This window comes from Capsella rubella, unplaced genomic scaffold (genome assembly GCF_000375325.1).
Source record: "Capsella rubella cultivar Monte Gargano unplaced genomic scaffold, Caprub1_0 scaffold_8, whole genome shotgun sequence".
In the NCBI taxonomy this organism is placed as follows: domain Eukaryota; kingdom Viridiplantae; phylum Streptophyta; class Magnoliopsida; order Brassicales; family Brassicaceae; genus Capsella; species Capsella rubella.
In genome coordinates this window covers 7,245,610-7,269,335 of record NW_006238916.1, presented here as the reverse complement: position 1 = coordinate 7,269,335, position 23,726 = coordinate 7,245,610, and the positions used below count along the sequence as shown (strand labels likewise).

Here is a 23,726-nt window from a genome sequence, read left to right as displayed (position 1 = left end):
AAATCTTATAAAGAATAATTAATTATGTCTTTATTCTTTATCTATAAATATGTGAATTTAGTTAATTACAAAGAATAAACAAGCATCACAAATACTAAAGAATAAGTTTTACAAATTAGAGGGGATAAATCTAAATTTCTACAAAAGAGATCAAACCTTTCTCTTCCATCCAAAAGTTTGTTCAGAGGTACTTCGCTAAACAGAGCTATTTTGCTAACCTTTTTGTGTCTATCTATTAATTATGCAGCACAGACCTTAACGACCTGTCTTGCCATTTGCAAGGTCCGGGAGAACATTTTTTTGGTGTTTAGATTGTAAACCGTTTATGTTAACCGACTAAATTATATAGGGCGATTCCAAGTTTTAATTGAGGAATATTCCCTAACATAGATTGAGGTAGGTACATAAAAATCGGTAACGTAGAATAAAAATTACTGCCATGCCAAAATTAAATAATCTATTTATGTTGAAAATCATATGTACTTTAGGTAAACAAATATAATATCTACAATTTAATATCATTTAGGATACTGTAGTTTAATTATATCCTCGTTATAACATCATCATCATCATCAAACTAGAAGAGAAGTGATCCTTTACTCTCTCAGAATCAAAGCTTCTTTGGTTGGTATCTTTCTTCGTCTTCTTCTATAATGCGAGAGCGGTTTTGATTTTCTTGCCGATTTCATCTGTGAATTTCTTATGTTTTTGTAGTCGATAGAAATGAAATATCAATTTTAGGGTTTTTTTAACCTATCGATTGGTGTAGGTTTTAGGGTTTCGATTTAAAGCCATGGATTCGTTTGGCTCACGGGAATTATTTAAAAAAATGAGGTTTTGAGATAGCCCAATCGTGGAATATGAACTCTAAATATAACTGATTTGTTCTTTGTTCATTTTAGTGACGAAACCAATTGAAAACTTCAGCAAATCTTACTAGGAACTTGTCAAAACCATATGACGTAACATTATTTTTTTTTGTAACGTTTTTTACATAATTTTATTTGCTCTAATCGTTAATCCCTTTTGTGATAGTTGAAGAAAAGAGAGCTTTGTTTAAGAATGTCAGAGACTCATGAGGTGGATGATGACAAGGGTAAGTGTTATGAGTTACTGATCTCATTCTTTGTTTGGTTTTTTGCTTTGTAATAGTTTTGTGATTTCACCTGTTTAAATGTGAAATTGCTTCTTCTTCTTTTTTTTCCTCCAGGCCTTAAACCCTCTGAATTGTTTGGAAAACATACACTGAAGATTGAGAAATTTTCACAAATCGACCAAAAGGCTATCCGTAGCAATGTATTTGAAGTTGGCGGCTACAAGTGGTACATGGCATCTGTTTATCTTTCTCATCTCTATATATTTGTCACAAATAAAAACTTGGTTTGTGGTTTTTTAAGGGTTATGTTTTGTTACTTTTATCTTCACTATATGTCAGGTATATTTTAGTTTATCCAGAAGGATGTGATGTTAACGATCATCTCTCCTTATTTCTCTGTGTTGCACACTATGATAAACTTCTTCCAGGTTAGTATTCTTGTCCACTGGTCTGCATGGTCCATTTTTTTTTGTTTTTCTCTCTCTGGATACTTAGTCAGGTAGGTTCTTTTACTATCTTGGAGACCAGGCTGGAGTCATTTAGCTCAGTTTACTATGTCTGTGGTGAATAAAGTTCCATGGAGGTCTAAGTTTTCAGGTGATTATTTTGAGTCTTAAGTTTGCTAGCTTCCATTTCTATAAGCAGAAAACTGAATATAACTCTTGCAGATACGCTGCACAATTTTTGGAAGAAAGAGCATGATTGGGGATGGAAAAAGTTTATGGAGTTACCTAAGTTGCAAGATGGGTTCATAGATGATTTTGGCTCTCTTACAATTGATGCTCAAGTTCAGGTGATCAGGTAATGCTAGATTGACTCTATGTATAGCTATGACTCCACATATGTTCTCCCAACTAATTTAAACATATGTGATAAGTTTCTTTTCTTTTCTTTCATCCGGTGTTGCTTATTTGTGCGTTGTGGATAATATCAGTATGCTTGTTCCTTGCAGAGAGAGGGTGGACCGGCCTTTTCCCTGTCTTGATTATGGCTACAAGAGAGAAGTTCTTGGGGTGTATTTTCCAAATCTAGAGCAAATTTTCCGACGTTTTGTGGAAGAGAAAAGAAGCAAGCTTGAGAAGTTGAAAGAGGACAAGGCAAGATGGAAAAGGTATATCACATTGAAACTTGTACCCTTAACTCCTCCAGCCTTCAGAAATCATATTGGATGCTAAGTGTGATGAGTACTGAGCAGGATCTAGCTATGATTGCCTCCACATTGAAACCATGTTTTGTTAGAATATAAGGTTCCACCAAGAATTTGGTGTACTGTTTCTTTACTTTTGTATTTTCTTGTGATATCATGCATTCTTGGTTGCAGCTTAGGTGTTTTCTGGTTAGGGATGGACCAAAACGCTAGGCGTCGGATGTGTACAGAGAAAAAGGACGTAATCCTAACAGAAGTTGTGAAATGCTTTTTCATAAAAAAGGAAGTTTCTTCCACTCTGGTGATGGATTCCTTGTATAGTGGATTGAAGGATCTTGAATGTCAAAGTAAGAACAAGAAAGGTCCAAGAACGTTAGATGCCAAGGAATTGCCAGCTCCAGTTGTTAGGGTGGACAAAGATATGTTCATATTAGATGATGTTGATGACGTGCTGCTACACATACAGAGAGCTATTCTAGAGCCATTGCCTCCAAAAGATGACAAAGGTTCTCTCATCCGTATACAGGTGGTCTTCATGGATCATATTGTTACATTATCAACTAGAGTGTTGTTTTGTATTGAGAAATTTGGTTTTGTTCTTTGTTGCAAATCTAGGATGAGTTCAACAAGGAAGCCTATGAGCGTGATGAGATGCGTTTAACTGAGTTGGGTAGACGCATTATGGAGATATGTGTTCTTTTCCATATCCTTAGGTACGTATCAATCCAGCCATTGTGTTCTTTCTTGATGTGCTAGCTTATGTATTGTAATTTTGAAGTTTTAACATCTCTCTTTCAACTGCATGCAGTAACAAAATTGAGGTTGCATATCAAGAAGTTATTGTGCTAAAAATGCAAGAAGAACTAATTCGTGAGGAAGAGGAAGCTGGTGTTGGCAAACCTAAGGGTGGAGGAGGACAAAAGAAACCGAATAAAAAAACCCGACCTAAACCAAACCGAAATAAGTGACATGTTTTGTTTAACCTAAAAACCGATTTGGTTATATTTGGTTTGAAACCGTAAAAACTGAATATTTTTACTGGGATTAATCTCTTTATTTTGTTTTAATTGTATCCGATCCTTTTATTTTGACTAATTCATAAATATTTTGTGACGATAGTCACGTTACAACCAACCAGTTCTATCTAGAATAAATAGCACACAGACCCACTTTCTCAACATTTTATAACACGCAGACCCACTTATTGCTACCTCTATACTTTTATATAAGGAAATGTCATTTGAGTCCTCGTAAGAGTTAACTCTCTATCTCACTTCGTAATTGTTTTCTTGTTACTCTTTTTTTCTTATCCAACTATTAATATAAAAAGGTAAAAAACAAAACAATTTTTTTCGATCCCTAAATTAGTGCTTCTGATCCCTAATTTTAACAACGCTAGAGACCTCTACCTCCGCTGCAACCTTCGTTCGTCTTTCCGGCAACGGCTTTTTTCACACTCGCCTGTGTTTGTTACTTGACATTAAAAGAGCGCCGTGAACCTTGGTCGCAAGTGGTTGTCTCGTAATACTGGAAAACATATATTGGGAAATGTCAAGCAGAGAAAACCCTTGGATTCCCAATCTCATCTCTCATTTCGGTGCTAATCTTATGAGATCTAAAAGGTGTGGTGTTGGAGTTTGGGTTTCGTCCGAGCCGACTAACCATATGGAATCTTCTTCGGCGGCGAGACTTACTTTAAATGGTAAACCCAGAAGAACCGCCACAAAAACCCAACTGTCTATGTATCCACCGCCGCTACAACAAACAAAATCTCTATATTTGGCTTCATTCATTTTCTGATGGTCAACTGTCACCAAACACAACTCTGCTTTCGGCTAAGAGCTTGCTGAATTCTATGGATAGAGTATCAAGTTAATTATTTGATTACTGCTTTTTATCCTCTTGAGACCATACTCAATGTGCTTAGCTAGAAGACCGCCGTGAACAAACATTAAATCACCAACAACAACAACCGTTTGGTTCTTAGTCTATATCTCTCTTCGCAAGAAACGTGTATCATCTTTGGACAAGAATTTTTGAAAGCAATGTGTACCTTAAGCTTAAGTTGGGTGCATAAATGGCATGGATTCGGTTAAGCTTTCGATAGGCTCAGAGGTATCAAATTATTATGTCCACATATAGCTATCCACTTGGATCCGTTTTAAGAAACATTGATGCGTGAGTGTGTTTGTTTTGTTGCAAGTGATTAGAAGATGAAGTATTAGTAACTTTTTTTCTAGACTCAAGTTCATGGAGAGGTGTTGTTCAAGTATCTCCACATTTTCTAATGGTGAAAATTGTGAGGATTATGTGAGTCTCCATGACCCTAGCGACGAAGCTTCATGGAGAGGTTTTGGTTTTCACGATCTAGTTACTATGGATATATCATTTTTGTTTACAACATGGATACATTATTTTTTTAGTTGTGTCGATCACATAAACGTAATTTTTCATGTAAGAAATTAGAAAATGATTTCATGTGTTCAAGATTCCCTTGATGGCTTATAGTTCAAAGTTTATGCTTATAATTTAGTGTTTAGAGTTTCAGGTTAAGGTTTAGGGTATATAATTTAAATTTTAGGGTATAGGGTTTAGGGTTTAGGACTTAGGAATTAGGACTTAAGGTTTTAAGTTTTCATGTTACGGTTCTGAGTCCAAAGGAAGCATTTTAGTCGTGATCAACACCATATCTTATAAGTAAATACAAGTGAACCTTTCTTTTTTTTTTTCAAACAAATGCAAGTGAACCTAACAAAAAAATATCTAAGTTTTTGCTATGCAAATGCTCTGTTTATTGTCAACCAGATGACTCGGTATCCATATGGATATAATTGTATGGATGATGACTAACTAACAATGCAATATTTACAAAGAAATAACAGCCAATACCTACTTATATATATATGGATCATCATTCATGATCTTGTTCTTGTCCGATTGTTCTTCTTTCAGAGAATTAGACAATAATAGTGAGCGCATGTGACCGTGGGTGATTTCACGGTAACATTATACTTCAACACACATTGTCCATTTTTCCTTTTAAACATATATATATATGGTATAATTCTTCTAAGCAATGTGGAATTCTCCAAGTATAAGAAATATAATGTGGAAAATAGAAGTTGTGAGAGAGCTAGAGAATACTCGGAAACGTGAATATGATCAATTAAAATATATGCCATTGAATAATTCTGGAACAATCGTCGTTTGTTTATGAGTATTCATATGTGTGTGTTTTAAGGTTAAAAACTATCTCAAAAAAATTATTACGTAAACTGTGTTATGGACACAACATTGACATACCATGATACAAGATAATGAGATATTAAATCCCTTTAACATTAGAAACCACACAATGACCATTCCCATCTACTTTGTATGTCCACAAGCTAAATGACCATATAGTAAGATCTTTGTGGAATCAACAGTAAAAAGTCAGATGGATGCAAACATATGGATGGCCAAGGGGCTCATCTTTTTCGAGCGCACTAGTCAACTCATTGCTTACATCAGTGGACGTAGTGCTATGGATGCGATCATGTGGATGAGGTGCAAGACTCTAATTTCACCAAATATAACCAGCTCCCAAAAAGTTATCAACCAAGGCGTAGTTTTTGATTAATAATTGTCCAAGCAATGTCATTTATGTGGTCATCTTCATGAGATCAAGGAAACATGTGGGATGAATCAAGAACGAAAACCTTATTGTCCAAAAAGAGAAACCATGAGCTCCGCCGTGCACCGCCATATCACTTCCTTTTTGCAATACCCATACTTCTTCCATCTCTCAACATTTCTTCAACCTAAACTGAAATTCACCTAATAAACACTGAATCGCACATCTAGAAATCAAAGATCGGAAGAGTAAAATACTTTTTTGATGAATGGTGAAGAAACGCTCAGCTTGAGCAGCGGTGACATCACCACGATAGTCACGCCACACCAGAACATAGCTCGTTAAATCAAACATAAATAGCAATAAGGTCGTTCTTGCTATGGTATTATTTATCCTTGTTTATAAAAAATTAGGATCAAACATATGAATTAATCTGGAGATGGTGAACCAAGATCTTACAAATTTTTTTTTGTAGATAGAAAGAGAAAACAAACGAAAAAAGATAGAGAGAAGAAAGAAAAAAGATATAAAACGATATCACTAGCCAAAAGTAGGTCTGGATGACATTTGGTAAAACAGTACCTCAAAACAATCGTAATTGTTTGGCTCAAATATAACTAGTTAACATGAGGGCAAAAATGTCTAACAGAATATGTCCTTCTTTGAAAAAATAGAAGAAAAGTATACCACTAGCCAAAAGTAGGTCTCGATGACATTTGTTTTGCCAAAAGTATGTCTACATGTAATTGACTCTTCTATCTATGCAAATGCAGCTAAAAGTTCTAACAAAAAGTCTTTAAAATATCTTAAATGAAACACATCTCAAATTTTGTACGAAAAAAAATCTCATTTCATATTTTTGAGTGCATCGCTACAAATCTTATCGATTCGTCTCTGAAGTCGCTCAATCTCCACATTCACTTCATCATCTTTTGCTGCTGTGTGTAACTTCTTCAGTGACATTATTTTCGTCTGGAGGCTTTTTATCTACAAGTCCCGATTCAAAAGATCTTGTTAAACTATATATAAAGATAGCTACAAACAAAAGAAAATTAAAAAGTGAAAAGTTGTTTATAGTAATGAGTTGATTCAGTTACCTTACGGTGAGGCCACCGCATTAGACTTCCTTTCCGACAAATCTTTTTTAAGACTGTCGGACAAATATTCATCTGCTTCGCCGCTGTTTCAATAGGGAGATGAAAAAGCATTGTAATATCCTTCAATGTCAGTTTTTTAGTCCTTTCTCTCTGTTCTTGTCCTCGGTAACATAGAAAATTAACCACAAAAAAAAAACCGAAGATTAGTCACCTCTCTATCTGATAAAACCAATAAAAAGATTCTTGTATAACAATAACCATAATATAAATGTTAACCCTAATACTAAACTCTATATCATTTTTCTGTTCGGAATGCTAGTAGTTAATACTTAATTTTCCTTGTCTTGTAAGTAACATGACTCAAATCTAAAGCTAACTCTAGCACTAACAGATATATATATATGTTGTAATTGACTTGTAAATTGAGAAAGTTAGTGACAAAACCTGTGTTGCGAGAGGTGTTTTACGCCTTTTCCTTTCTTTCCGCACGCCACTGGTGGTGGGTTCTTCTCTCGGTACAGCATGTAGTGGCACGGGTGTAACATCTAGAGCTTCATCAGACCAAACCATTGACACTGGGACATCAGTGTATGATGGTAATGTCAACATAGGTGGCAACTGGTTAAAGATGGAGTTAGCACTCATTGCTTGATAGAAAGCAGCATTAGTGTCTTGCACAAGTGATAAACCATTTGCTACTCTCTGAGAACAATAATCTTCTATAAATCTCTTTACTTCCTCCATCGTTAAATCCTTCAGATGAAATGTTTGAGATTGACGTTCCGTAGAATCAGAATCAAACCGTTGAGTCATGGAAATCGCATGGCAGAAGAAACCAATCTCTCCAAAAATTTCCAGTGTGTTCATTTCACCCTCTATATAATAATCATAGAATGTAACCAATCAATATTGCAACCAAATTAAATACATTTCAATAAATCCAAAATATTAATGATATGAAATTTATACCCTTGAAATGGACTAATTCTCGAAGCATTTTGCAACAAGTGCATACGAGCATTTCATCAGAAATTGTCGGTCCTAGGACATGCATTGTTGATGTACCACCATTTTCAAAGTCTGGACCATTGGCATCATCGAAAACTCGTGTGCTCTCTTCAGGTCTTGTAATTTCACCAACATTGTTATTACCAATCTCTCCTATGATGTTATCGTTAAGATGATCACCATTTGACGGTTCGAACATGTCCCAAGATATGGTATATCCACCTTCCGCAAAAGAAAAGTCGTTGTTGGCAGTGTCATAATCAGCGATTGAAAGTTCATGTTCGTGCTCCAACTTTGTTTCGTCAACATCAACTATAGGTAATGTAGAAAAGACCGGAGGAAGCGAGTTTTCGAGAAATGACATGTCCATCAAATTAGGATTAGGGTCTGCCATGAAATTTGAGAAGTCTTCTTCCATAAACTGCCCGAACCCATCGAATGGATCATTGTATGGATCTTCACCCTGGTCGTCTTCAAGAGAAGATGGCTGCACCAAAAGTTGCAAAGATTGGTATTAATTGAAACACCATGCCAAACAATATTAGACTATTACCAAACTACTTACTCTTTTTTATTCAGACGTTGTAAAACCGTACGTCTAGCCTTCTATAAACCCTAAACCTCCAACATGATCCATTACTAAACCCAAACGCACCTCGGTCATCATAATGGCAATAACACTTTTCTCGAAAACTTTGTTCGCCTCCATTGTTGTTTCATCTCTTAGCACTTTCCCTTTATGTGTAAGTATTTGTTGTGAAACAGGATATGTACTAGCTCCTACCACATTCTCTATCTTCTTCTTCACGTTAGTAACCTGAGACAAATACAAAAGAGATTCATGACTCCAAAGCATTAAGAAACGAAATCATCAATTTTAAGATTCTACCATTATACATTTTGTCTACATAAAACAGTAATACCATTGAAATAAATAACACACAGTGACTACAGCCCTTTTTCTGAACATTGTCGCTAGATATCGACCAAAAACAGAGAAGACCCTAATCACGGCCATATCAAAGAATCTGTGAACACACGCGTACCGTAATGAACAAGAAATCTAACGAAACTATTTGCTTAGATTATAACATTCGAGTGTTTTGTAAGAAACAGATAGATGAAGATTTGTACATAACATACCGAATCATCCAGTTCAACGTCGATCTCGAAGCAAGTTCCCTTCAAAGTTTCGACAACTATCTTCATCTTCCAGAACCCTATTCCTCCTACCAATCGCCGCCGGTAAAAAAAAACACTTCCTATTAGAGAAACTGAGAAAGGAGAAAGAAAAAAAAAAAAAATGGCGCTCTCGATCACATATGCTTTTATAGTCTTCCCTCTTCAACAAACACTTGCAAATTCTGGTAACTGTCATCAACGTCTTCGCTCTGTTATTGGGCTTAAGTACCCATTTAAAGCCCATGATACAGTTCCCTTGTTGATATTTTTGTTTTTGTTTTTGTTCGCTTCCTATTATAAAGTGACAAATGTGACTTTATATACACACGTATCATGGTAAGATATATCGATTAGAAAGTTAGACAATGTCAATTATATTCAGAAATATTTGTCTTACGTACATATTTTATTCTTCTTTACCAAATATAGCATGTCATTGAACAACCTCTAGTTTTCTCCTTCATTACATTGTAGTAACTGATTGCGACTAGTGATATTTGGTAATTTGATATGTACACACTTCGAATCATTGTGAGATCTAAGATAATGGTTAAACGTAACTTTAATATGGACCAAGACTTAATGAAATGATGGACCATTTAGAAATCAGTCACAAGTTCGTCACATGCAAACGGAAAAAACATGCAGAAATTAATTAGCCTAGGTCGGGCCATAATCTCTTACCGACACAGATGCTCATAAATGGTAGTGTTTATATAAACCTAGCTCTTCCTGCACTCAAAGAACCCATCACAACATAACATTTATAACATTTTTGATAGAAAACATTTCTTATCTTTTCGAATCAACCTCCTTCTTCTATTATGTATTCAATTAGCGTGATTGAAGTATTCATAGCCATCCTTTGCTTTCTTATCCTCCATTGCCTCCTCTTCAAGAAACCTCATGATCGGTTCCTTAGAAACTGGCCGGTTTTGGGGATGCTGCCGGGCATATTCCTGGTGATCCACCGTATCCAAGACTTCGTCGTGGAGCTTCTTGAAAACACTGACTTAACATTTCCATTCCAAGGACTGTGCTTCGCTGGAATGGATATGCTGTTCACAGTTGATCCGGCTAATGTTCACTACCTATTGAACTCAAACTTCTCAAACTTCACTAGAGGTTCCGACTTTAAAGAAATCTTTGATCTCTTCGGAGATTCGATACTCACAGCAGACTCGGAGGAATGGAAGAATCTGAGGAAAGCTACTAAGGCCATTCTCCACCATCAAGGATATCAAAGATTGTCGATGAGTACCACGAGAAGTAAAATCAAGGACGACCTTGTTCCTGTTCTTGATCATTTCGCAGAGGAAGGCACCACTGTTGACTTGCAAGATGTGTTCTGGAGGCTTGCATACGATACAACTATAGTTACCACAACTGGATGTGACGATCCAAGATCTCTCTCCATTGAAATGCCAGAGATTGAGTTCGCCAAAGCTCTCGACAATATAGGAGAAGGGCTTATATATAGGCATGCTAAACCTAGATTCTTGTGGAAGCTACAAAACTGGTTAGGAGTTGGAATCGAGAAGAAAATGACAGAAGCTGGGGTCATTTTCGATCGAGTGTGTGCGAAATACATATCAACAAAGAGGGAAGAGATAAAAAGATCACAAGGGATTAATCAAGACCATTTTGAGGGAGAGAGTGAAGATATTTTGACATCTTTCATAAAGCTTGATATGACAAAGCACCAACTCTTGAATCCTATTAATGATAAATTCCTTAGAGACACAGTCGTATTTTTCATGATTGCTGGGAGAGATACAACTGCCGCTGCTCTCACTTGGTTCTTCTGGCTTTTGTCCGAAAACCCTAGAGTGGTGACCAAGATTCGCCAAGAGATTGACACAATTCTACCAAGAGGTAGTAGTGGCCAAGAAAGGCCTTCTTATGATTCAATGGAGTTCTTGAACAAGTTACTGTATTTACATGGCGCATTGTGTGAAACATTGAGGCTTTATCCACCGGTCCCTATCGAGCTTGTGTCTCCTTTAAAATCAGATTTACTTCCAAGTGGCCATAAAGTCGAAGAAAACTCGAAGATTTTTATCTTTTTATACGCGTTGGGTAGAATGAGAGCCATATGGGGAGAAGATGCATTAGAATTCAAGCCAGAGAGATGGATTTCAGAGACCGGAACGTTGAGACATGTACCTACCTTCAAGTTCCTAGCATTCAATGGCGGCCCGAGAAGTTGTCTAGGTAAACAAATAGCTATGATCCAAATGAAGACTGTGGTGGTAGAGATATTACAAAACTATGATATTAAGGTTGCTAAAGAGCAGAAGACTCAACCAGATACTAATGTAATTCTTAGAATGAAGCATGGACTTAAGGTTTCAATTAGTAAGAGATGAGGAAAAAAAAAATCTTTAATAAATAAAAAATGTTCAACTTTAAAATTATGAATACTAAGTTTGCTCTAAGATCTACTTTTCCGAAACCATAGCCTAGGAATTTTTAATAATGACCGAAATTATATATGCTTCAACTTGAACTCATGTTATCGAGCGTAAACACACATAATGAATTAATGATACACATATGACCTAATAAAAAAAAGTATATAACACGTTTAATGCATACTTACTAGCTAGCTACACTTATTAATACAACCTCTTTGTGTTATATATCACGAAAAATTATGCGGGCCAGATACGGGTTTTATAATGAAGTCCCCCTGGCCATGTGGGGTGGGTATTTGCCGGCCAAAAATCTGATCCGATCCATTTAACATGCCATAGTATTGGCTAATGGTAATGGCTGTTCAGGTTAGACTAGACTGGATTAGCTGAATCCAACATCAATGACAATAACTATCGAATGATATGTTACTTAAAAATGATCTAAGAAAAATGATGGACCATTTAGAAATCGTTACAAATTCATCTTCTCATCCATTTGTGTGGCTAATTAGTACTTATTGGTGCCGACACCAACATAGTGTGATGGTACTGTACGCCTATACCAGTTGGATTTGATGATAGTTAACAGACCTAGTATTTCAAAATATCCATATTCCAAAATTAAACCCATAAAATCTTAACTATTTTCCAATATAAACATATTTTAGAAAAACTTGTTCACATATCTTTACACATCACTGAGAAGATTAGATTGTGTATGCAAATTATTTTAATCTCTAATTTTTGCAATTTTGCAAATTATAATTCGTTCACAAATATTCATTTGTGTCGTTAATTAGTACAAAGTAGTTGGTGCCGACACCAACATATTATGATGGTGTACGTACATGTCTTTACCAGTTGGATTCCAAAATAACAATATTCCCAAATCAAACCCGTATAATTTTAACTATTTTCCAATATAGACATAATATTTTTTCAAAACATGTTCACATATCCTTACACATCCTTAACCTTATGAGCTGCATGCTTAGTGAGACGATTAGATTGTGAATTCAAATTATTTAAATCTCTACTTTTGCAAAAAAAAATTTGCAGTGGAACTAACTAACATTCAAAACCATTGATGACATACTTTATTTATTTCAATTTAAAAATATCTCAAAAATTTTGCAAACAGTCTCTTTTTTCTTGAATTATTGTCTAACATAATGAAATGGTGGATCCCTAAGAATTTGGTCTTGTCGATTTTGTGGTTCCCATTTAATAGAATGGTGGATCCCTAAGAAATTTGCTTCATCCAATTTTTTCGTCTCATCTATTTTATGGCCTGCACCTGTTGGATTTTATATAAACGAATATGTTTTGAGGCCTACACCAGTTGGATTCTATATATATATATAAACGAATATGTTTGCTGTCAGATAAAAATATCTCAACTTTGTACTATTTAACACTATGTTTCATATATATCTCTTACCGAACTGTACATATGATACAATAAATGGTATTGTGTACGTATATTAACTGTTTACTGAACTATGCATCTTTGCTTTGTAGTTTTTATATAAACCTCTTACGTATGACCACTCAAATAACCCATCACAACATTGCTTATCTTTTCGAATCAACCTCTTTCTATTATGTCTTCAACTAGCGTGATTGGAGTTTCCATAGCGGCCATCATTTACTTTCTCATCCTCCTTCGCTTCCTCTTCAAGAAACCTCTTCACAGGTTAATTACTATTAGCTGGCCAGTGTTGGGGATGATACCAGGTCTTTTGTTCGTGCTCCATCGTCTCTATGACTTCGCTGTGGAGCTTCTTGAAATCAATGGGCTAACATTCCCATTCAAGGGACCGTGGTTCGCGGGAATGGATATGCTGCTCACTGTTGATCCAGCTAACATTCACCACCTACTAAACTCAAACTTCTCAAATTTCACTAGAGGTTCAGACTTTAGAGAAACCTTTGACGCCTTTGAAGATTCGTTACTCGCAAAGGACTCGGAGGCATGGAAGAAACTGAGGAAAGCTACTCAGAGCATAATCCACCATCACGGGTATCAAACATTGTCAATAAGTACCACGAGAAGTAAAATCAAGGACGGCCTTGTTCCGGTTCTTGATCATGTCGCAGAGGAAGGCACGACTGTTGACTTGCAAGATGTGTTCTGGAGGCTTGCATACGATACAACTATAGTTACCACAACTGGATGTGATGATCCAAGATCTCTCTCCATTGAAATGCCAGAGAATGAGTCCGCTACAGCTCTCAACAATATAGGAGAAGGACTTATATATAGGCATGCTAAACCTATATTCTTGTGGAAGCTACAAAAATGGATCGGATTTGGGATAGAGAAGAAAATGACAGAAGGTGGTGCCATTTTTGATCGAGTGTGTGCGGAGTACATATCAGCCAAGAGAGAAGAGATAAAGAAATCACAAGAAAATAACCAAGATCATGTTGATGGAGAAAATGAAGATATTTTGGCATCTCACATAAAGCTTGATACAACCAAGTACCAACTCTTGAATCCTATCAATGATAAATTCCTAAGAGACACTATCGTAGGTTTCTTATTAGCTGGGAGAGATACCACTGCATCTGCTCTTACTTGGTTCTTCTGGCTTTTGTCCGAAAACCCTAGAGTGGTGACCAAGATTCGCCAAGAGATTGACACAATTCTACCAAGAGGTAGTAGTGGCCAAGAAAGTTCGTCTAATGATCCAATGGAGTGCTTGAACAAGTTAGTGTATTTGCATAGCGCATTGTTTGAAACAATGAGGCTTTACCCTCCAGTTCCTATCGAGCGTGTGTCTCCTGTAAAAACAGATGTGCTTCCAAGTGGCCATAAAGTGGAAGCAAACTCGAAGATTTTGATCTTCATTTATGCGGTGGGTAAGATGAGAACCATATGGGGAGAAGATGCATTAGAGTTCAAGCCAGAGAGATGGATTTCAGAGACTGGAGCGTTGAGACATGTACCTGCATTCAAGTTCTTAGCATTCAATGCCGGCCCGAGAAATTGTCTAGGTAAACAAATAGCTATGATTCTAATGAAGATTGTGGTGGTGGAGATATTACAAAACTACGACATTAAGGTTGCTAAAGGGCAGAAGATCCAACCATATGCTAATATAATTCTTAGAATGAAGCATGGACTTAAAGTTACAATTAACAAGAGATAGATTTTCTAAGATACATACTCCCTATGTATCACAAAGATAGATTTTCTAAGTTTTTCACCAAGATTAAGAAACAATAAAATGATGTATCATTACTTTTGCTTTATATTTCTTTCATGTACATTTTTATTGGTTCTTTTTCTCAAACTTGTCTTTTCAATAAATTAAAAAGCATTAAATATGGTAAAAAAAAAAATCATGAATGATGATCAATCTTTGTGATAGAAGAAAAAGTTCTAGAAAATCAATCTTTGTAGAGAGGGATGATCATGCATATGTTAAAATGTTTTAACCATATCGGTGATGAAATATGGGAAGATCATGTTAACATATCTAGATGATCATGAATGAATGATGAAACTATTTGGTTGACAGGATAGATAAAAAATTTACGCTTTATTACTTGAAATGCCCTGTGACAGACCTTGGAACGAATCATGCATTCAGAAAATGCTGTTACCTAGGGGTAGTTTTATTGTGTTATGTTTTTATTTTTGTGCCATTTGAGAATGATGAAGCTGCTTCTTCAACCATTTGAGAAAGAAAAGACCTTTATCAGTTTATAGCACTCGAAAACAATTGCAATAAATACTTCAAACTGCCATCAACCACCACTTCATACTGTCTAGTTTATCTCAAGAAGACATACATTCATCGGAACATATTGTCCTTTTTGCAAATAATGTACAATCACAACAAGTGTAAAAAAACTTCATTTCAAGATTCTTCTTTTTAGCTATTTCCAAGATTGGTCGTTCTTCATTGGTGTCCAAAGCCGACTTATCCATTTCATCATCAGAATCAATCACATTTTCGAAATCATAATATGGATGCGCCTAAGCATTTAAAAACCATTTCATTTTGACGTATCTCATTTTCCACAACAGGATTATTATCTTGTTGCACTAGCTAGCATTGGCTCTTCCTGAGGTACCTCTTCTATCCCTCCCTCATCCACGGCATCGAGGTTTCCAACTTGAGCATTACTAACTTCTTGCTGCTCTCTCTCAACTCTCTCTTCAGTACGCCGTCGAGAAAACTCCGTGGCAATTACATCGTATGCGTCACATTCAGATTCCGGGATACAACTACGAAATTCGAAATACTGACGTTGGGTAGTCAGAGTTGGAGTGTCATGACGATCACTCATAAACTCCATTAGCTCAGGGAGGGAGCGTGTAGTATTTCTTGAAACATGCCTTAAAGTCTCTATACTTAGAAAGCAAAGATTCAGAACAATTTGGTAGAGCCACCATAACTTCAAGTATTTTCTCACAAGTCAAGATGAAGTTGTCAGCATGTTGCTTTGTCGTCATCTGCACAATAACCAAATTGATGTAATAGACACAAAGATCTAACAAGAGCAAAGTCAGCATAAGATTGAAAATTTTTAACTAACCCATGGGCCATGTCATAACTAATCTGCGGATTTTCTTGAACAAACCACTACCCTCACGAAGTCCTAACACCGTAGCGAGAGTCTGGTTCAATGAAAAGAGCACTACTAGATCGTCATATTAAACGAGCAAGCATATAGAAAGTGAAGAACTAGGTATAAAGAAAAAGAAAATATACCTCTCTATTGTAGCCAGCCAACTGGTTGATGGACTCAACCTTAGCAGAACGAATGCGAACCAAGTCTCGAGGAAGTAAAGGATTGTCTCCGGCACAAACTGAAGGAAACGACGAATGAAAACAAACCAGAAACTCTATGAAAATGAACCAGGATCCATACGAAACGAAGAAATAAAAGTTCTAAAGAACTTACGCAGTTGAATTGGAAGTGGAAGTTCGTCGTTCTCCATTGGAGAGAGAGAGAAAGATCAAAACATCTATAGCAACATTATATACTCTTGTCAGCTGACCAGTTGTAACATCTATAGTAATAAAAAAAAAAATTTAATGAATGGAGATATATTTTCTTTTGCAATTTGCTTAATACATGCATCATATATGACTATATGTTGTCCTATTTTGGCATTTAATTCAACGAGACAAAAACTCTATCTTACAATACAAGTTAACTTTCTATTACATCATAATAAAAATTTATCAGAGTTAATGAAGCACTGACAAATAGTGTAGTGATGCAAATTGGTTATGTCAAATTTGTATCTTTACTATCTTAAATCACCTTAACCACCTTGAATCATCTTAAGAGTTAACCAAATTTATTAACCAAATTTCCTTTCCACACATACAAGGATTATATCATAATAATACATCAAAGTCGAAACAAAAGACATCAAATAAAACACAGAAACATTCAAAAGTAAATAAACCCAAATCTCAGTTCTCATATTCTTAAAGTCCCTTCTGCACCGGCACAACTCCGCCACCAACGCCAGTCTCTCCTAGTTCACTTTCACTGGAATCTGGAAATCCCTTAGTCCCTATCATTGCAACAAGACATTCTGAGTAAATCACAATACAAGAAACAACACCAAAATCTTAGATTAAACTCATAATTAGGACGAGTGATGAATTTTACGTACCAACGGTGGTGCCAAGTGATTGTGGAGACTCTTCAGTGGAATGTGGCGATTTTGGCTTCACCTCCTCAGTCGCACCACCACCGAACCATCCTTTAATCATCCCAACCATTCCTCCTCCTTTCACTTCCTCTCCAACCGCCTCATCGTGTTCTCCTTCCTCGGATACCTTCTCTGTAGGGATCTTCTCCACCGTCACGTCAACCTCCTTGGTCGTAGTTTCCTTCTTCTCTTCTCCTCCTCCTTCAATCTTAAGTTTCTCAGCGATAACCTCAGACAAAGCCTTGTCTTCTTCTCCAGGTGTCAGTTTCTCCGCGAGATAATCCCTACCGGACACAAGACCTTTCTCTTCTCCTTGTTCCGTCTCCACCACGCCACTTTCACCTCCAGATAGAGGTAACTTACTCGCCACGGCAGACTCTCTTTCTTGATCCTTCTCGTTGACCTGAGTCAACTTCTCATCATCAACAGTTCCCGCCACTTGAGTTTTATCTCCCACGGGGCTTCCTCCGGAGTAACCTAGCATTGAAGCAAACTGCTCTGTGTAAGTCTTAGGCTTTGTCTCCTCTGTCTTCTCATCTCTCGTCTCCTCAAAACCATATCTTGACTCTTCAAACTCATCTCTCTCTATTGGATGAGAAAGTTCCTGTGAGAATCCATCATGAGTCTCCGTCGACAAGTCTCTTCCCAACTCAGTCTCTACTTTCACATCATCACTTCTCACCGGAAAGTCTCTCTCTTCTGACTCCCCGTAACCAGGTCTTCCCTGAGCCAGAAAATCTGGCTCCCCGTCAAATCCCGTCGGTGTATCCTTGTCAGTCCCAAACTCTTCCTTCACGTCTAATTCATGGCTTTTCACCGGAAAATTTCCACCCAACGGAGCTCCTAATCCGGTGTCAGAGTCCGGAGAATACTCGTTTCTTCCAGAATCGATCTTCTGATCAAATTCTCTCCCCAGCTCAGCTCCTGATCCACTTCCAAAACCCATTAGAGAAGTCTTATTGACTCCAGACTCAGTCTTGAGATCAAATTCATGGCTTCTTGACGGAGAACTCTCGTCCAAACCAGATTCAGTCTTCATATCAAAATCATGGCTTCTCGTCGAGGAATCTTTTGCAAGCTCAGCTTCTGATTCACCTGCGAATTTCGATGGCGAATCCTTACCGAGAACAGAGTCGAAGTCCTGATCAAACTCTTTGAACTCTTTGCTTCTCGTCGACAAGTCTCTTTCAAATCCATGTCCTGGTTTCTGGTCAAGAGACTCATCAGTCACTTTCATCAGACCAAGAGACTCGGCAATCTCTGGTACTCCAGCTTCTCCACTTCCTAGATCAAACACAAAGAGAACAGAGTTATTACACATTCATAAACCCTAAAGAACACACAATCCTAAATCTCATACTCAAAAGTTCTAACCTTCTTTGGTGGGATCAGTAACTTTGGATTGGTAGTTGGATACACCACTAAGATAATCTGACCCTCCTACTGGAACAGCAGGATCATCCTCAAGCTTAATAGGAGTCTCAAAGTTGACTTTCCGTTGACCATCGAGATGATCATCTTCACCAGTTGGAGCAAACGTCCTCGGAACATCCTCTGTTTCAGAAAGCAGAGACACAGGCGTGTTCAATGACTCATGATGAGCCTCTCTGCTCTCATCTCTATCAGATAGTTCAGACAGAGGATTGCGAGTCGGTACATCTCTGGTCTCTTCCTTGTCCGACGTATCCGTCGTTCTTGGATGATGAAACAATGCCTCGTGTCCGTAAGAGGAATCATGTATTGGTACAGGCTCAACGGGTTTGGAGTAATCAGAAGACACGACTGGGAAAACTTTTGTTCCTGGTGGAACAATCTCCTCCGGTGCCGGAACATTAGTTTCTCTAGGATAATGATTCAGAGTCTCAGGTTTACCTGTTACAGCTGCATAAACAAATACAAAATCGTTAATGTTACCCAAAAAAAAAAAAAAAAACATAAGCACTAGTTTTAGATTCAACGTATATACAAAAGAAAGTAAACAAACCTGTTGAACTGTTCACTCCTGTTTCAAGCTCATCATCATCATCGTCTTCTTCAACCACATCTTGATCATGCTCATGGCTTCCATGATTAGTAAGACTGTTCTTGAACTTCTTAGCTTTTGCCTTCACTTTCCTAAACATCTTAGACGCACCATTCTCATGATGTTCAACTTCTTCTGTATTACACAAATCACAAGCAAAATTAAAAAGAATGTCACATATAGATTAACAAACCTAAGTTTCTGGAATAATAAAATAAATATAAACCTGGGTGCTGCTGTTGTGTTTTGAGTGGTTCCTCTGTTTGATCCATTTTCCAAAGATTTTTTTCTTTCCAAGTGAAGTAATCAAACTCTTTATTCCTCCTCCTGTAGATTGTCTTCTAGTTTGCATATCTTTTGAGTGAAACAGAAATGGTTCCAGTAAAGTTTATAGACGCACTGAGAGAGAGCAGTGGACACGTACGAAGCGTCTGATTCATGGTGCCACGTCAAAGTCTTTGGCTCTCTAACACGTGTCTATGTCGGCTTGATCTTTTTTTCTTTTTCGAACTCATGTCGGTATGATCTTTTTTCTCGAACTGATGTCGGTAATGATCTTTTTATTATAATATCGTAAAGAGAAAGGCTTTAAAATGTACGTAAGTTTCTATTAATAGTAGTTGGTCCAAGTGTATTGGCTGGCCCATCATGTGGTTATTTTACGTTTTACAAGTTTGGGGCGGTTAACAAATGCCACGTCGTCCGCATTCGTAATTGGACTAATTGCAAAGTAAGAAAACTATTTGAGATAGCAACTGCATGCTGTTTTCATATCAGGAAAATGACAGATCGTTCTCAAGAGTTAGACGAGTATTTTTGTTACTTTTCTAATATAATATTTTTTGCAAAAGTTCTTAGCAAACTTTAATGCTCTAACAGTTAATATGCATTAAATTACTTTATTAAAATTGAAAATTATTTTTGAAAACTTTAGCTTAATGAGAGACGGGAAGTTTGACATCTGTACAAATTTTTTTTGTATATATGCAATGTCACATATCAGATAGATTATTTTTTACCATAGTTAAAAATCTATATATTGAACTATATGTTTCTAATAATGAATGAACAGGAAACTTAACCTAACTAAATTTGATATTATACAGTTTTATTAATTTTTAAACAAATTCAGGTATAGTAGAAAAAGTTTAGATATTAAAAAAATTACGGATTAGAATCTAGTTATTATATTACAACAACAACCATGAAAGTATCAAAGTAATAGAAGAGTGTTGTAATATGTATGTTGCTACTCAAATAATTAACTAACAAATAAAAAATTGAGTATCCGCAAGAAAAAAACACTAAAAGTTAAACTGTCATGAGAAAAAAAAAAAGTCATGAAGCATAGAAACAGAGGACCATCTCATCTTCTGTAATCTGTATAACTGAAGCACATTTTCTATTAACTATTTTAAACCATACTAAACCGATAATCCACATTTACTATTATAAGTTTTTCTTAATCCGAATGAAAATGAACAGTCCGATAAAGAAAGACTAAAAAGAACGCATCGTTGGATATAGAAACATGAATTGTCGGTTTAGTATTATTTTATTGTTTTGGTTTATTAAACTATGCGTAGGTTTGCAGCGAATGATTTGTCTTTTGGCTCAGTATCACCTCTGAGGCTCTGATTAATTAAAATCTGACGCTAACTTGCAAAGTAGAGTTTATTAACACAATCTCTTTTTCACATAAAGATCAAAATACATCAAAGTCAAAAGACAAAGAGGGCATCAAACAAAAACACACACAATAAACAAAACATTCAAAAGCAAAAGCCTAAATCTTTAGTTCCCAGCATCTTGAACTCCCCTAGCTCCACCAGCACTTCCACTGGAATCTGAAAAGCCCATAGTCCCTACAATTGCAAGAAAACATTTGAGTAACCCACACAACAACATCAAGATCTTAACTAAACAACAAGGACGTGTGAGAGTTTTTACCAACAGTGGTGCCAAGTGATTGTGGAGACTCTTTAACTGAATGAGGCGACTTCGGCTTCACCTCCTCCTTCGAACCACCGAGCCAAGAAGTGACCGCTCCTTTAACTTTTCCCACCATACCTCCTCCTCCTCCATTGCCTTCCTTTGCAAATGCCTCACCGTGTTCTTTATCTTCCAATATCTTCTCGGTAGGGATCTTCTCCACCGTCACTTCCACTTCCTTTGTAGCCGTTGTCTTCTTCTTCTCTTCTCCTCCTCCACCAAAATGAAGTTTCTCAGCTATCACTTCTGATAAAGCTTTGTCTTCTTCACCAGGTTTCAGCTTCTCCGACAGATAATCTCTAGCCGACGACACACCTTTCTCTTCCCCTTGTTGCGTCTCCTTCACTCCACTCCCACCTCCGGAGAGGGGCAGTTTCGTCATCACGGTTGATCCTGTTTCTTTGACCTTTTCGTAGACCGGAGTCAACTTCTCAGCAACAGTTCCCGCCACTTTTTGCCCGTAACCCGTAGCTGATCTCGGAGTTTCATCTTTTACGGGGCTCTCGTATTGCTCACTCCCGCTTCCTCCTGTGTAACCTAGCTTCGAGGCCATGGCGTTCTTCGCCGCTATAGCTTTGTTTGTTACGGCCGTAGTAGCTGAAGCCAACTGCTCTGTATAAGTACTTGGTTTTGTCTCCGGTGTCGTCTCATCTCTAGTCTCCTCAAAGTCACTTCTCTCTTTAGGACGTGAAAGTTCCGGTGAGAACTGATCATGAGTTCCCGTCGGCAAGTCTCTTCCCAACCCTATCTCTACTTTCACATCATCATTTCTCGCCGGAAAACTTTCCTCAAGTCCACCTCCTGATTCTCCTCCAAATCTCGCCGGCGAATCTTTGGTGATTCCAGGTTCGTTCTTCAGACCAAATTCTTGGCTTTTCGTCGGCGAGTCTCTTTCGAATCCTTGCTCTGTTTTCTGACTAGGAGACTCGTCTGTCACTTTCATTCTACCAAGAGACTCAACAATCTTTGGTACTCCAGCTTCACCTCCTACATTAAACACACACAAACAAGAATAAAAGATTCATAAACCCTAACAGCACAACCTTAAAACTCACTCAAAGTTCTTACCTTCTTTCGTGGGATCAGTGACTTTGGACTGATAATTAGAAGCACCACTAAGATAATCTGATCCGCCACCTGGTCCAGCCGGATCTACCTCCAGTCCTTTCGGAGTCTCAACGTTTACTTTACGTTGACCACCGAGATATTCATCTTCACCAGGAGCAAACGTCCTCGTCACATCCTCTGTTGCAGAAAGCAGAGACACAGGAGTGTTCAATGACTCGTAATGAGCTTCTCTGCTCTGATCTCTGTCCAATGATTCGGGCACTCCGAGAGGATGATTAGGATGATGAGTTGGTGCCTCTCTTCTCTCGTCTCTGTAAGGCGTATCCGTCGTTCTTACAGGATCAGACAACGCCTCATGTCCATAAGAGGGCGCCTCATGTCCGTAAGAGGTATCTTGTAAGGATACAGGTTCAATGGGTTTGGTGTGCTCGGAAGACACGACAGGAAAAACCTTTGTCCCCGGAGGAACGATCTCATCTGGTGCCGGAACATTAGTTTCTCCGGTATGACTTAAAAACTCAGGTTTACCCGTTACACCACCTCTCACAGCAGAGGATTCATAAACTGTGCATACACATTAAAAACCAATCAATAAACCGTTGATACTTAATATACAAAAAACATAACTGCCTATTGAAGAGGATACAAAGAAACTAACCTGGTGCACCGTGAACTTCTGGATCTTGCTCCTCATACTCATCATATTCTTCTTCTACATCTTGATCATGACCATTGCCATGTTTAGTAAGACTGTTCTTGATCTTCTTAGCTTTCTCCTTTACTTTCTTCAACACTTTAGATGCTCCCTTCTCATGATGCTCTTCTTCCTCTGTATCAGAAGCACAAGATAAGGCATTAAAATGAAGTTTCTGCAATTACAATAAACTTTTATTAAATCTCATATATATTACCTGGATGGTGAATTCTAATTGGATCCTCAGCTTGATCATGACCATAAGGACGTGTGATCTGCGACTCCATTTTCCAAAACTGTGTTTCTCCTTTTTCAAAGTGGAATCTTTCAAATTCTATTTGTTCTAGTGTTAGTATTGTTTTCTTTCTTTTCGTGTCTCTGAGAAAAACAGAGCAATGCTCCATAAAGTTTATAGAGAGAAAGGTGACATATGGCCGAACCACCTCTCTCTAGCTTGTACCGCTTTACTTCTGTAAGATTCTGACACGTATGGTGCGTTTCTTTAGTCCTGCCACGTCTCAGCCATTTTGCTCTCTACGTGGCTATGTGGCATGATATTTTTATCCGAAACCAATCTTTTGAATAGCCTGTCGATGACTCGATGTAACTCCATTATTATTAGTCGGTTCACGTTTATTGGCCCATCATGTAGTTATTTGACATCTGCACTGTGTGTCGTTTTAATATAACTAAACGGTAC

The 23,726-nt window shown here is 37.3% G+C and overlaps 6 protein-coding genes across 8 annotated transcripts; 3 read left to right on the top strand and 3 right to left on the bottom strand.

Moving 5' to 3' along the window:
- Window positions 1-95: 95 nt before the first annotated feature.
- LOC17876618 (TNF receptor-associated factor homolog 1b) lies at window positions 96-3,377 on the top strand. 3 transcript variants are annotated; one of them, XM_023786135.1, is made up of 10 exons: window positions 96-187; window positions 1,036-1,096; window positions 1,211-1,322; window positions 1,436-1,524; window positions 1,625-1,693; window positions 1,765-1,897; window positions 2,049-2,207; window positions 2,418-2,769; window positions 2,859-2,956; window positions 3,052-3,377. In XM_023786135.1, the coding sequence occupies exons 2-10, from the start codon at window positions 1,063-1,065 to the stop codon at window positions 3,209-3,211; spliced, it is 1,206 nt and encodes a 401-aa protein (XP_023641903.1). In that variant the 5' UTR covers window positions 96-187; window positions 1,036-1,062; the 3' UTR covers window positions 3,212-3,377. The 3 variants fall into 3 exon arrangements, with proteins under 3 accessions (XP_023641903.1, XP_006282137.1, XP_023641910.1); XM_006282075.2 differs by lacking the exon at window positions 96-187 and adding an exon at window positions 564-624; XM_023786142.1 differs by lacking the exon at window positions 96-187 and adding an exon at window positions 610-628.
- A 3,328-nt stretch (window positions 3,378-6,705) lies between these two features.
- On the bottom strand, window positions 6,706-9,173 carry LOC17875321. Its single transcript, XM_006281554.2, has 6 exons — window positions 9,108-9,173; window positions 8,620-8,781; window positions 7,926-8,451; window positions 7,401-7,831; window positions 6,957-7,106; window positions 6,706-6,846 (listed from the first exon to the last, which is right to left on the bottom strand). The coding sequence occupies exons 1-6, from the start codon at window positions 9,171-9,173 to the stop codon at window positions 6,706-6,708; spliced, it is 1,476 nt and encodes a 491-aa protein (XP_006281616.2).
- A 746-nt stretch (window positions 9,174-9,919) lies between these two features.
- On the top strand, window positions 9,920-11,538 carry LOC17875970 (alkane hydroxylase MAH1). Its single transcript, XM_006279760.2, has one exon. It carries the CDS (start codon window positions 9,971-9,973, stop codon window positions 11,513-11,515), a length of 1,545 nt encoding a protein of 514 aa, XP_006279822.1. The 5' UTR covers window positions 9,920-9,970; the 3' UTR covers window positions 11,516-11,538.
- A 1,589-nt stretch (window positions 11,539-13,127) lies between these two features.
- LOC17877137 (alkane hydroxylase MAH1) lies at window positions 13,128-14,794 on the top strand. Its single transcript, XM_006281993.2, has one exon. It carries the CDS (start codon window positions 13,168-13,170, stop codon window positions 14,716-14,718), a length of 1,551 nt encoding a protein of 516 aa, XP_006282055.1. The 5' UTR covers window positions 13,128-13,167; the 3' UTR covers window positions 14,719-14,794.
- A 2,070-nt stretch (window positions 14,795-16,864) lies between these two features.
- Window positions 16,865-19,626, bottom strand: LOC17874994 (low-temperature-induced 78 kDa protein). The gene is made up of 5 exons (XM_023779408.1): window positions 19,499-19,626; window positions 19,234-19,407; window positions 18,624-19,130; window positions 17,211-18,533; window positions 16,865-17,108 (listed from the first exon to the last, which is right to left on the bottom strand). Exons 1-5 carry the CDS (start codon window positions 19,542-19,544, stop codon window positions 17,020-17,022), a joined length of 2,139 nt encoding a protein of 712 aa, XP_023635176.1. The 5' UTR covers window positions 19,545-19,626; the 3' UTR covers window positions 16,865-17,019.
- Window positions 19,627-20,910: 1,284 nt separating this feature from the next.
- Window positions 20,911-23,416, bottom strand: LOC17876913 (low-temperature-induced 65 kDa protein). The gene is made up of 5 exons (XM_006281487.2): window positions 23,244-23,416; window positions 22,991-23,161; window positions 22,333-22,896; window positions 21,223-22,251; window positions 20,911-21,137 (listed from the first exon to the last, which is right to left on the bottom strand). Exons 1-5 carry the CDS (start codon window positions 23,311-23,313, stop codon window positions 21,067-21,069), a joined length of 1,905 nt encoding a protein of 634 aa, XP_006281549.1. The 5' UTR covers window positions 23,314-23,416; the 3' UTR covers window positions 20,911-21,066.
- Between the last annotated feature and the right edge of the window lie 310 nt (window positions 23,417-23,726).

Excerpts from the sequence above, each read along its gene's own strand:
- LOC17876618 (XM_023786135.1), top strand. The coding sequence starts at position 1,063 with ATGTCAGAGACTCATGAGGTGGATGATGACAAGG. Across the intron at positions 1,097-1,210 it reads TGAGGTGGATGATGACAAGG|GCCTTAAACCCTCTGAATTG; the intron begins GTAAGTGTTATG and ends TTTTTCCTCCAG. Across the intron at positions 1,694-1,764 it reads ATGGAGGTCTAAGTTTTCAG|ATACGCTGCACAATTTTTGG; the intron begins GTGATTATTTTG and ends TAACTCTTGCAG.
- LOC17875321 (XM_006281554.2), bottom strand. The coding sequence starts at position 9,173 with ATGAAGATAGTTGTCGAAACTTTGAAGGGAACTTGCTTCGAGATCGAC. Across the intron at positions 8,782-9,107 it reads ACGTTGAACTGGATGATTCG|GTTACTAACGTGAAGAAGAA; the intron begins GTATGTTATGTA and ends TATTTGTCTCAG. Across the intron at positions 7,107-7,400 it reads AAACACCTCTCGCAACACAG|AGAGAAAGGACTAAAAAACT; the intron begins GTTTTGTCACTA and ends GGACAAGAACAG.
- LOC17875970 (XM_006279760.2), top strand. The coding sequence starts at position 9,971 with ATGTATTCAATTAGCGTGATTGAAGTATTCATAGCCATCCTTTGCTTT.
- LOC17877137 (XM_006281993.2), top strand. The coding sequence starts at position 13,168 with ATGTCTTCAACTAGCGTGATTGGAGTTTCCATAGCGGCCATCATTTAC.
- LOC17874994 (XM_023779408.1), bottom strand. The coding sequence starts at position 19,544 with ATGGATCAAACAGAGGAACCACTCAAAACACAACAGCAGCACCCAG. Across the intron at positions 19,408-19,498 it reads AACACAACAGCAGCACCCAG|AAGAAGTTGAACATCATGAG; the intron begins GTTTATATTTAT and ends TGTGTAATACAG. Across the intron at positions 18,534-18,623 it reads TACTGATCCCACCAAAGAAG|GAAGTGGAGAAGCTGGAGTA; the intron begins GTTAGAACTTTT and ends TGTTTGATCTAG.
- LOC17876913 (XM_006281487.2), bottom strand. The coding sequence starts at position 23,313 with ATGGAGTCGCAGATCACACGTCCTTATGGTCATGATCAAGCTGAGGAT. Across the intron at positions 23,162-23,243 it reads AATTAGAATTCACCATCCAG|AGGAAGAAGAGCATCATGAG; the intron begins GTAATATATATG and ends CTTCTGATACAG. Across the intron at positions 21,138-21,222 it reads ATCACTTGGCACCACTGTTG|GGACTATGGGCTTTTCAGAT; the intron begins GTAAAAACTCTC and ends TTGCAATTGTAG.